At 49.1% G+C, this 12,919-nt stretch overlaps 1 protein-coding gene across 5 annotated transcripts in view; it reads left to right on the top strand.

The window, feature by feature from the left end:
- Positions 1 to 5,365: 5,365 nt before the first annotated feature.
- The window catches only part of UBE2F (ubiquitin conjugating enzyme E2 F (putative)), a 75,906-nt gene continuing 68,352 nt past the window's right edge, over positions 5,366 to 12,919 (top strand). Inside the window, exons 1-2 of one of the 5 annotated variants that reach the window (XM_028830400.2) lie at positions 5,366 to 5,520; positions 11,757 to 11,890. In XM_028830400.2, the coding sequence (XP_028686233.1) occupies positions 11,773 to 11,890 (118 nt within the window). In that variant the 5' untranslated portion in view covers positions 5,366 to 5,520; positions 11,757 to 11,772. 5 annotated transcript variants of the gene reach the window in all.

A 12,919-nucleotide genomic window follows, 5' to 3' on the forward strand; every position in this document is an offset into this window, starting at 1 on the left:
CCCCACTCCCACCCACTCTCACCCCACTCCCACCCACTCTCACCCCACTCTCTCCCACTCCCACCCCACTCCCACCCCACTCTCCCCCACTCCCACCCCACTCCCACCACTCCCCCCACTCCCCCACACTACCCCCACTCCCACCCCATTCCCCCCCACTCCCCCCCCCACTCCCCCCCCACTCCCCCCCCACTCCCCCCCACTCCCACATACATACACAGTGACTCTGTGACTCCAGTAGAGCCAGTCTCTCCCAGAGAACATGAAATTCAGAGTTAGGGACACCAGCCCCCTCTATGTCCTGGATTGTGAAGATGTCTTAGCCCAGGTCCAAGATTCCTGGAGGCACCTGGGAGGGCACGGCCAGCCCACAGAGGCCAGGACTCAGGTGACAGGCCTGCAGGCAATATACTCATGGCACTATCTCCAGCTTCCCAGAGCTAACCTCAAGTTCTTTGTATCAGCTGCCTCAAGGTGTGCTGGCTAAGGGCAAATATCAGAGTCGGACTGCCCGGTTTTAAATCCTAGCTCTGCCATTGTTGGAAATGGGTGTTCGATGTGGCAAAATCAACACTGAGACAAAGGATCACTTGGTAAGGCTAGTTTACTTTCTGCAGAAAGGGTGCTGCTCGCTAGCAGTCTTGCCATGAGAGCACACCCGAACAAAGGAGATGGGGATATTTATCATCTTTGTAACCTGATGCAATCGTCCTGTGGCTGTGTCCCATTTCCATTGGCCAGAATGGGACCTTACACTCTAAGCTGGACCTGATTGGCTAGCAGCTTGAAACTTTTCTAAATAGGTAAAGGGGAAAGAGGACAAAGAAAAGAGGAAGCTACTCATGAGAGGGTCAGGAGGGTTTCCAAATAAGGAGTGGCATGCACTATGGTCTGGGGCTCGCTTAACCCTGTCCAGGCATGCCAGGCCAAGTCACAGCAGCTGCATTGGAACATACATAGATATGCATAAACCAAATAAATGACAAGCTCTTTATGGTTTTAAAAAACTTTGAAGAAGAACTTCTCTATTCCTCACAGTCATGTTGGACATGTAAACCAAAAATAAAATTCTAAACCCCCTAATCGACCGAATGGACCCCTTCTCTTGACCAAAGGGATTCCAAAGAAACCTGAAAAATTAGTTCAGGCCATTATAGGAAAGAGGGGTCAGACATGCCTCATTATGCCCCCCTCCCTTTGGCATTCAAACACAACTCACCAGCATTAACATTAAAACAGAGATCATAAGACTGACAAAAGAGGCTCTTTGTACGAATAAGATGCCAAATTCCAATGGACTGTATGTAGTACAGCATCACATGACAGCGGGCCCTGAAAGAAAGAGAAATATTTTACCCCAAAATATATTTCTTTGACATATATATATAGAGAGAGATACGGAGTCTTGCTCTGTCGCACAGGCTGGATTGCAATGGCGCAATCTCAGCTCACTGCAACCTCCGCCTCCCAGGTTCAAGCAATTCTCCTGCCTCAGCCTCCTGAGTAGCTGAGATTACAGGCACCTGCCACCACACCCAGTTAATTTTTGTATTTTAGTAGAGACAGGGTTTCACCATGTTGGCCAGGCTGGTCTTGAACTCCTGACCTCGTGATCCCAAAGTGCTGGGATTACAGGCGTGAGCCACCGTGCCTGGACTTCTTTGACATATTTTGAAATGGTCCTGCAAAGCCGTCTCTTGTGGGGAAAATCTACGTTCTGTAGATTTCCCTTTCCAGGTCTTTTCCTGATCCAAGGAGAGATTAACCAAGAGTCTGGCATCTTTTTAAGTCTGATAAGAAATACTTACCATCTATTTCTCTGAAGCCTGCTACTGCTACCGGGAGGCTTCATCTGCATAAGAACGTTGGTCTACACAACACCTTTTCTTATCCCGGACACTCCTTTCTACTCATTCCAGTTCGTTAGACAAGAACTATTTCAACCAATTGCCAATCAGAAAACCTTTGAATCTACCTATGATCCAGAAACCCCTACCTACTCTTCCCTGCTTCCAGTTGTCCTGCCCTTCCAGACTGAACTAATGTACATGTATTGATTGGTGTCTGCCTGTAACTTCTGTCCCCCTGTTACCGAAAAGGAGTCCCGATCCAGATCCCAAGAGAGGGTCATTGGATAGCAAACAAGAAAGAATTCAAGGCGAATCCATAGAGTAAAGTGAAAGCAAGTGTATTAGAGAAGTAAGGAAATAAAAGAATGGCTACTACGTAGGCAGAGCAGCCCCAAGGGTTGCTGACTGGTCACTTTTATGGTCATTTCCTGATTGTATGCTAAACAAGGGGTTGATTATTCACGAGTTTTCCAGGAAAGGTCTGGGCAATTCCTGGAACTGAGGGGTCCTTCCATTTTTAGATCACATAGGATAACTTGCTGTCTTTGCCATGACAGTTTACAAATGTCATGGCACTGGTGAGAGTGTCTTTTAGCACAGATGTATTATAATTAGTGCATAATGAGCAGTGAGGATGAGCAGAGAACACTTTCATTGCTATCTTGGTTTTGGCTGGCTTCTTTATGGAATCCTTTTATCTGCAAGGTCTTTGTGACCTGTACCTGTGCCAACCTCCTGTCTCATCCTGTGACTTAGAATGCCTAACCTCCTGCGAATGTAGCCCAGTAGGTCTTAGCCTTATTTTATCCAGCCCCCATTCAAGATGGAGTTGTTCTGGTTCAAACGCCTCTGACACCCTTAAAATTTATAAAAATCGAGCTGCGGCCGGGCGCGGTGGCTCAAGCCTGTAATCCCAGCACTTTGGGAGGCCGAGACGGGTGGATCACGAGGTCAGGAGATCGAGACCATCCTGGCTAACACGGTGAAACCCCGTCTCTACTAAAAAATACAAAAAAAAACTAGCCAGGTGAGGTGGCGGGTGCCTGTAGTCCCAGCTACTCGGGAGGCTGAGGCAGGAGAATGGCGTGAACCCAGGAGGCGGAGCTTGCAGTGAGCTGAGATCCGGCCACTGCACTCCAGCCTGGGCGGCAGAGCGAGACTCCGTCTCAAAAATAAATAAATAAATAAATAAAAAATAAAAATAAAAATCGAGCTGCAATCCAACCACCTTGGGCACATGTTCTCAGGACCTCTTGAGGCTGTGACTCAGGCTTTTGTCACTCATATTTGGCCCTGAATAAAATCTCTTCAAATATTTTACAGTTTGACCTTTTTTGTCAACAGACTACTTAACTTCTATGTCAGTTTCCTCATCTATAAAATGGGGATAATACCTGTTTCATGGGGTTATTGTTTGGATTAATTGAGTTAATAAACTAGGAAGTCCTAAATAAGTCTTAGTGAAAGAATTAGGCAGCCTCATGAAATGGAGCTAGAAATGACTTCATTCATCCATGGCGGTGGAATTTGGGCCTACGTGGGCCAATGTGTGGTGCAATCCATTCTGCAGACAGTGATGCTTATGAGTAAGGCAAGTGCTCATGCCATTCCGGCTGCACCTTCACACACTGCAATCTTCAAGCCCTTATCTCCTCTCACCAGGACTCACGCCACCAGCTCATGCAATCTCTATCCAGCAGATGTGTTTTAATCACCTGCATGTCCCAGGATGGGAAAGGGGGTGTCAGGAGGTGAGGCTGGAGGAAGAAGGAAGAGGAGGGCTGAGGAGCTGAGCTTAGTCAGGGAAACAGGCCATGACAATAAGGAAGAGTGAAGTGCAGGGCTCCAAGACACACACAGAGGACATCTGCACTGCCCCACTCCACCCCCAGACTTTGAGGCCTCTGAGAAGGTGGTGTCTTAGCTTAGAAAAACTTGAGAGTTAGCAGGGCAAGAAAGGGAGAGACATGGTCTCAAACACAAGAAATAACACGAGTTGTGTTCGTTCGTTCTTTTTTCTTTTTCTGGAAACAGAGTTTTGCTGTGTCACCCAGACTGGAGTGCAGTGTTGGGATTTCAGTTCACTGCAACCTCCGCCTCCCGGGTTCAAGCAAATCTCCTGCCTCAGCCTCCCAAATAGCTGGGATTACAGGGGCGCACCACCAAGCCCGGCTTTTTTGTATTTTTAGTAGAGACGGGGTTTTGCCATGTTGGCCAGGCTGGTCTCGAACTCCTGACCTCAAGTGATCTGTCTGCCTCGGCCTCCCAAAATGCTAGGATTACAGGCCTGAGTCACTGTGCCTGGCCGAGTTGTTCTTGACCACTTTTCCCGACTCCCCTCCCACAGACTCTCTTAGAGCCAAAGCCTTTATTATTATTATGGGGACAGGGTCTGGCCCTGTCACCCAAGCTGGAGTGCAGTGGTGCGATCACGGCTAACTGCAGCCTCAACCTCCTGGGCTCAGGTGATCCTCCCATCTCAGCCTCCTGAGTAGCTGGGACTACTAGTAGGCGCGCTCCACCATGCGGCTTTTTTTTTTTTTTTTTTTGTAGCGATGGGGTCTTGCCACCATCAGGAGGCTGGTCTTGAATTCTTGGGCTCAAGGGATCCTCCCACTTTGGCCTCCCAAAGTGCCGGGATTACAGGCATGAGCCACCGGGCCCGCCAGCCTCTTTTAGGAAGAAAACCTGATACTGTCACTCCACTGTTAGAAACCTCTCAGTGGGGTTTTTGGAAATGAAAGTCTAACTTCTTGTCTCCTTCTGACCGTCTCCATGCTGAATCTCATCTTTCCGATGGTCCACTCCTCCAGGGGCCTGCCTGACGCCCAGGGCGGCCCCTCGTCAATCACACAGGACGCTAATGAGCGCGGGATGAATCTGGGCTCCTAAAAGAGGACAAGTTGAAATGGATTTTTAAGGCACTTTAAACACATTTAAGAGAGAAAATAAGGAATAGAAGAGACATGACAAGAACAGTGGGGCCTGCGGGCGCAGCACACGGTTTGGGGTTGGTAGTGGTTTGCGCGTCTGACCGCCCGGTCTCCCTCCCCGCCCGCACTGCAGGCTGCGGGGTCCGATCCAGTCCTTTGCACTCCAGGTGCGGTGCTGGACAGCGGGAGCTCCAGCCACGGAGGCCGCTCCTTCAGGGAAGAATAGCCTGGGCTCCTCCGAGCCCCTAAATCCTGAAGACCACGAAGCGAAACCGGGTTGGAACCGGACGCTAAATCCCCAGCCCTCGGGCGCTCGGACTCTAGAGCCAACTCGGAAGCCCCGCCCCCAACGCTACTCGCCAATCAGCGACGGTCGCGAAATCCGTGCCCGCCCCCCGGCCGCGCCCTCTGCCAATGAGCGAGGTCCGAGCGGCCGGTCGCCCAGCCCAGTCCCGACCGGCGCACGCCGCTGTTCGCGTGTCTGGTTCCAATAAAGTTTTTCGCCACTTTGAATTTTTTTTTTAAAGCGCCCGCTGCTGTCTCTGCAGCCGCGGGCGAGAGCGGCCGAGTCCCCGCCCCGCCACTTCCGGTCCCGCCGCCGGGAGCCGGTGCGGCTGTGAGGGGCCGCGTCTCGCAGCAGCCGCCTGGGCCGGGCATGGTGTTGGGCGCCGGACCCGCCTCGCCTGTCTCGGGGAGCCCAGGTGAGGAGCGACCGCGCGGCTCTGCGGCGGGGCGAGGTGCGGAAACCGGTGCACAGGCTGGCCTGCGGGCCGGGCGGAGGGCGCGGGCGGTGGCGGGGCCGCCTCAGGCCCACCGGGTTCCTCACGCCGGGGGCCGGGCGGGCGCGGGCACCCGGACGCAAGGCCGAGCGGTGTGAATGGGAAGGGACCGCGGGCCGCGGGCAGCGAGCCGGCGGTCGGAGGCGGCGTCAGTGGCCGGGGCGCTGGCCTCGCCCGAGAGTGAGTGACCGCGGCGGCGGCTAGGGACGGCCCGCGCCGAGCACCTAGTGTGAACCAGGCCCTGGGTCGAGCGTGGCACAGTCCTGGCCGCGCTCACGCCCCACTCGCGGGATCGGCTGCGTGCCTTGTAGGGAGGAAGCGGGGCGTCCGGCGCCTGGCCAAGGTCACCGGCCCGACGTGGCCGCAGAAAGCGGGACTGGACTCCGGATCGCGGCAGGAGTCACGCTAGGCCGTGAGGAGCGGGGGAGGTGAGGGGAGTGACAACTCGCGCCCCGTCCGTGTACCTGCAGCGGGAAGAGTAAGTATGGGCACTTACCTACAATTGGGGGCGGCCAGGCTAGTTTGAAAAATTTTTACCACAGCAAAGGAGACGAGGAGGGAAGGGCATCTTGGAGCAGTTTTAGTGCTGCAGAATCTTGGTTCCAGACCTGGTTCTGCTGGTGTGTCATCTTGGGTGTGTCCTTCCCCTCCCTGGGCTCAGTTTCCTCATCTGTCACAGGAGATAATTGGGCCCCCCACCCTGCATTCCCGACCGCCTGGAAGTGGGGGCAGGAAGGGTTGGAACAGCCAGAGAAAGCTTCTTGGAGGAGGAGACGTTGGAATCTAGGTAGGAATCTTCCCCTTAAGGAAGGGGTAGGATTCGTTTGTGAAGGAAGGAGGGCATTCCAGACCTGGGTATCAGATTGAATAGAAGCTTCTGGAAATGAGCAGGGTGTTATGAAGCAACAAAGAGGAAATTGGCCTGCCTGGTGCAGAGGAATCCTGGCTGAGGAGTGAGATGAAGGTAAGGGGGAGCATAGAGGTGGGAGAGAGAGAGATTGAGAGGCAGAATCACACCAAGTGTAGTGCTGTCCCCCCACCTGGACATACCTGCCTTTCAGGTAGTAGGCAGTGCAGGAAGAGGCAGGTTTACTGCTGAAAGTAGAAGGGGCTGGGCTCCAAAGATGGTCAGTCAACCAGCGTACTCCTGTGCCAAGCGGGAGGTTCTTGGGCACTGGCATTCTGTGGAAGAGTGGGATATGGACTTTGTTGTGCCCTGATCTGGGCCCCTTTGACCGGGGAAGTTGAGTGTCCCCTAGTGACCCGCAGGCCCATCCTTTATGCTTGGATTGAGATGTCTCCATTAGGAAGGAATTGTAAATAAGTAGCCCCTCACCTTGAGCTGACTGGCCCCTGGCGTCCCTGCACAAAGTGACATGGCCTGGTTTTGCCATTGCTTGCAGGGATGCTGAGTAAATATCACTTGATGGCACTAATACATTGCACACAAGATACTCTTCTCTGGGCCGTCAGAAAGCAGGTCCCACCCAGAGGAAGAACCTAACTGGGCCAATTACAACTTGTGGAATTTAGAGACTGAGAATGCTGTTCAGAACAGCTGATCTGTTACTGAAATGCTGCCCTAGAGTGTAATTTGCAGGAAAGAGGAAGTTTTGTTTTAAACCAAATCTTCAAGAGTTGAAACATATTGAAGAAGGAAAAGAATTCTGAAGCAACTGCAGGTATTCAGCTAGCCGCTTGACAGTCTGAATACTTATTTTTTGTTAGAATCCTTTGGTATAGATTTAATTTTATAGCTATGGAAACATTCCCAAATTAGGCCTTGGGTTTATCCTTAAAGTGGCATGTGAAAATGATACACATGACAGAAAAAGAGATGGTCACTGTATTAGATTTCTTAGAATGTTAGGGAAGTACATTTTTTTATTACTTTCTATGGGAAACAAAACACCAGTGTTAAACATTCTCTCATATCTCGCAAGTCACAAACTTGAAGGTAGTAAACCAGCAATCTGACTCTTCCAGTGAAACTGAATACTAGCATCTTCTGCCCACAGAGAGGATTTCATCGTGGCGTGATTGGGGGTATAAAAGCATTAAGCATAGCCTGCGGACTGTAGTGTTACAGAAGAGTTTCTTGGTGGTGAGCCTTTCAGTATGTGAGGGATCAGTCTCCCCAGGCTCCCCTGAGCCTCCTTCAGTGCAGGTTCTCGGGGAGCTGGGTGTGGCCCTGGTGCTTGCTGTTCTATGGGACTCTTCATTCTGGCTTTCCTAGGTTACTGCCTGCTGAACTCATGTTCAAGCATGTTGTGCTTTTATTTTTTACTCTTTGCTTCATTTGCATTCCCAAGGTCAGCCAGAGACCTGGTAGTCCTTGTGTAGGGCATCTGGTGCATCCAGCTGACCCTCAGGTGATGGATGGATGCACGTCTTGGTCCATAATTGGGTGACCCTGATGATGTGGCAGGACTGATGTGATTGAGTCTGCAGACGTGGCAGCAGACTTGGCTGGGAAGGGAAACACTGTTCTATGACAAGGAATCCTTGTGAGGGATTTTTGACAAGATCATTCCAGGTAGGGGCTGAAGCAGGAGAGCTTGGCTCTAGATGGTGCTACTGTCTGTGGTAGCTGAAGACCCTACAGGTGTTTGTGACTATTCTCCTGTGAAGTAACTTCATCAGCTGAACCCAGCTGCTTTGCCCTGGGCGAAGCTGTGAAGATGTGCTCTTATGGAAGTCCACCTGAGGAGATGGCACAGTAGCGTAACAATGAAGAAACTAATGTTGGCTTATTTTCACATTTTTGTCAACTTTATTGAGGCATAATTGAAATACACTAAACTGCCCATATTTAAATTGTGTAATTGATTAGTCTGAAACCATGACCACAATCGAGTTAAAAACATGTCCTGCTGGGCATGGTGGCTCACGTCTATAGTCCCAGCACTTTGGGAGGCTGAGGCAGGTGGATTGCTTCAGCTCAGGAGTTCAAGACCAGCCTGGGTAACATGGTGAAGCCCTGTTTCTACAAAAAATTTAAAATTAGCTGGGCGTAATGATGCGTGCCTGTAATCCTAGCTGCTTTAGGGGATGGGGGATGCTGAGGTGGGAGGATCTCTTGAACCTAGGAGTTTGAGGCTGCACTGAGCTCAAGTCACGCCGCTGCACTCCAGCCTGGGCTATAGAGCAAGACCTGTCTCAAAAAACAAACAAAAAACATTTCTGTCATCCACAAGAGGGAAACTAGTATGTCTTTGGTGACTGCTTCTAGCAGCTGAGTGGCTTTGGGCAGGCTGCCTTCTGGGCCCCTGTTGTCCTGGGGTCCACATGGTAAAATGGAATGGGAGTGGGAGAAGTCCATTCCAACTTTACAATTCTAAGAGCTTATGACTGTGGAAGCACAGAGCTGTCTTGGAGGCCTTTAGACCAGTACTTCTTAAGGGGTTTATGGTATGCGTATGTCTGTGTCCTCTGAGTGGAAAAGACTGTGCAGTTCAGAAGATCATATTCTACATATTGTTTTCATTTTTAAAAAATTCTTTAAATTTTTTTATTTTTTGAGATGCAGTTTCACTCTTGTTGCCCAGGCTGGAGTACAATGGCACCATCACTGCAACCTCCACCTCCTAGGTTCAACCTATTCTCCTGCCTCAGCCTCCTGAGTGGCTGGGATCGCAGGCACCCGCCACCAGGCCCAGCTGATTTTTTTGGTATTTTTAGTAGAGATGGGGTTTCGCCATGTTGGCCAGGCTGGTTTAGAACTCCCGACCTCAGGTGACCCACCCGCCTTGGCCTCCCAAAGTGCTGGGATTACAGGCATGAGCTACCATGCCCGGCCTATACTGTTTTCATGATACAAACAATAGAAAATAAAATCTGACAGCCTTTAGGAGATAGGCAGAAGATGGTGTGAGAAACTGTGTAAGAGACCTGGGTGAAAAATGGTTTCAAATGCCAATGAGGAAAGGAGTATTCTTATTTGACTTTCAGGATCTTAGTCTCAACCTAAAATTTCTGTGCTTATGTCAAGCTTTTCACGTGGAATTTTTAGATCATTTTCTGTTGAAATGATCAGAGTGGTATTGAAATAAAATGATATGAAAGCAACAAAGGAAATTGTAGAAGTATTGAACTGGTGACAATTTATCTTATTTTATTTTATTTTTGAGTCTCACTCTGTTGCCAGGCTGGAGTGCAGTGGTACAATCTCAGCTCACTGCAACCTCTGCCTCCCGGGTTCAAGCGATTCTCCTGCCTCAGCCTCCCCAGTAGCTGGGACTACAGGTGTGCGCCACTACACCCAGCTAATTTTTTGTATTTTAGTAGAGACGGGGTTTCACCACGTTGGCCAGGATGGTCTCAATCTCCTGACCTCGTGATCCTCCCGCCTCGTTCTCCTGAAGTGCTGGGATTACAGGTGTGAGCCACAGCACCCGGCCCTAGTGACAAATATTTGTCCTCAGTCAAAAGAAGTTCCAGAGACCCTCTCTGACCATGGCAAAGTAAGTAAGAGTTAGGAGGAAGATTAATGTCAGTTTATGTTAGAAATAGAAGGCAGAGTCTAGAGGATAGTTACCCTGTATAATTAGTGGGATCATAACGTAAGCTGTGGACTTTGAGTTATCATGTGTTGATGTGGGTTCATTAATTGTAACAAATGTACCCTCTGGTGGGAGATGTTGGTAATAGGGGAGGATTTCCGTGTGTTGGGGCAGCGGGCATATGGGGAATCTCTGTACCTTCCTCTTAATTTTACTGTGTACTTAAAACTGCCCTTAAAAAATAAAATCTTAAACAAATTGTGGCATTTCTTCAACTGTCTCCCAGGCAGCAAGTGGCGTCACCTGTGTTTGGTCTTTGTTGTCCCTCCCAGTGAGCTTGCAGCAGGGGAACCTGCAACACAGATGGGGTGGAAGCCACCAATGAACATAATCTACCTGGGGACATTAATTTTAATTCGGTCTTGATGTTGAAATTGCCAAAAAATATAAATAAAACACAAACATAAGTAAATGCAACACAGCATGAATAAATGAGAAGATGCTTGTTAAGGCTGTAGCCACACCTTTATTAAAGGAGGAAGGAGAGCAAAGAGTGGTGTTCCTCTTCCACCAGAGGCTGTGCTGCTTCAGTTGGTGATGGGCCAGACCCTGGGACCATACCATGTGTGTGCATGATCCCCTGCAGCAGGGCAGGGCAGACTTACTAGTGGACAGTAATGGACCCATGTGGAACCCGTTGGTGAGGGCATGCTGGTTGAGAAGCTGTGGAGGCACCCTAGACGTTGTGTTCCACGGGAGCTTCGTCACAGCCACATCCCAGGGCCTGGCACCTAGTGGATAACCAGTGAGTGTGAAATGCATGACTTTTTAATTTTAATTTTTTTTTTTTTTTTGAGACAGGGTCTCGCTCTGTCACCCAGGCCGGAGTGCAGTAGCACAATCACAGCTCACTGCATCCCCAACCTCCCAGGCTCAAGGGATTCTCCCACCTCAGCTTCCCGAGTAGCTGGGACTACAGGCGCATGCCACCCCCTGGCTAATTTTTTTTGTATTTTTTGTAGAGATAGGGTTTTGCCATATTGCCCAGGCTGGTCTTGAGTTCTTAGGCTCAAGTGGTCCTCCTACCTTGGTCTCCCAAAGTGCTGGGATTGTATTTGTGAGCCACCGCGCCCAGCCATGACTCTCTTTTTAAAAAACTGTTAATTCATGGCTGGGCACGGTGGCTCATGCCTGTAATCCCAGCACTTTGGGAGGCCAAGGCGGGCGGATCACCTGAGGTCAGGAGTTTGAGACCAACCTCAACATGGAGAAACCCTGTTTCTGCTAAAAATACAAAATTAGCCAGGCATGGTGCTGCATGCCTGTAATGCCAGCTACTCAGGAGGCTGAGACAGGAAAATTGCTTGAACCTGGGAGGCGGAGGTTTTGGTGAGCTGAGATCGCACCATTGCATTCCAGCCTGGGCAACAAGAGCAAAACTCCGTCTCAAGAAATAAAAAATAAAAATAAATAAAGTTAATTCATAATTTTAAAAGTTAGGCTTATAGAGGATGGCATAGAGCTTTTCAAATGTATTATGAAGGAATCCAATCTTATTAATGTGTGCAAATTTTTTCCATAACTAAATTATGGGAAAAAATCAAAATGCAAAAGCACCTGTACATTTTCCTCAATGTCTAATTAGTCTCTGGAGACCTGGTCCTTAACCCTGCTTTCATTGCTGTCTTTCAGGGTAAAGGCAGCAGTAATGCTAACGCTAGCAAGCAAACTGAAGCGTGACGATGGTCTCAAAGGGTCCCGGACGGCAGCCACAGCGTCCGACTCGACTCGGAGGGTTTCTGTGAGAGACAAATTGCTTGTTAAAGGTAATGATCATTCGTGTGAACTGTTTTTGTATCCTGTAACAAAAGGAAGTTTGACTGGAGAGTCTTTGGGGATATAAAGCAACCCACTGCTGAATAGAAATACCTGTTTAAAAAGATTTTAAAATATAATTGCTTGTCTCTTATAGTGGAAGGACATTGTACCATGCAGATGATATGAGCACACTGTTGCAGGGAGATGGTATGGGACGTTCTTTGTCACGTCTGCCAAAATGCTAGCAGAAAGAATAAGGTGCTGAGAGTCGGCAAGGCCTAAGACTGGTTTCAGAGCTGCCATTATCTTCCTTTCTTTCTGATTCTCAGCACCATAGTTTCTGCTCTGTAAAGGGGAAGGAGTCAAATTTTGTAATCTCTTAGGATCTTTTCCTGTTTTATTCAGGTCAAAGCCTACGGCGAGTCTTGTGAAAAATTAGTTCTCTTCACGGAGTTAATAACATGTAGTATTCTACAGTTTTAGTTGACTTCTGCTATCCATGTTGGTGAGGAGAAACTTTATCCTGGAGAAGGGTTGGTAAAATGTGTGAGAGTATGTGTGCATGCAAATATGCATTCATTTGTATGTTTGAGCGTAAATTTTGCATTTATTCATTTAGCAAACTCAACATTTTCAAGTGCTTTGAAGTCGGTTTCTTGGGGTCATAAGACTTATGAAAGATGAAGAAACAGTTGCAGCCTTTAAGGAGATTATAATTTGCTTAATTATAAAAAGGTTAGCTTTGTATTTATTTATTTTTTTGAGACAGAGTCTCACTCTCACCCAGGCTGGAGTGCGGTGGAGCAGTCTTGGCTCACTGCAACCTCCACCTCCCGGGTTCAAGCAATTCTCCTGCCTCAGCCTCCTAAGTAGCTGAGATTACAGGCACCCACCACCACGCCCAGCTAATTTTTTTTTTTTTTTTTTTTAACAGAATTTTGCTCTTGCTGTCCAGGCTGGAGTGCAGTGGCGCGATCTCGGCTCACCACAACCTCTGCCTCCCAGGTTCAAGCAATTCTGCCTCAGCCTCAAGTAGC

This window comes from Macaca mulatta, chromosome 12 (genome assembly GCF_049350105.2).
Source record: "Macaca mulatta isolate MMU2019108-1 chromosome 12, T2T-MMU8v2.0, whole genome shotgun sequence".
Taxonomy (NCBI): domain Eukaryota; kingdom Metazoa; phylum Chordata; class Mammalia; order Primates; family Cercopithecidae; genus Macaca; species Macaca mulatta.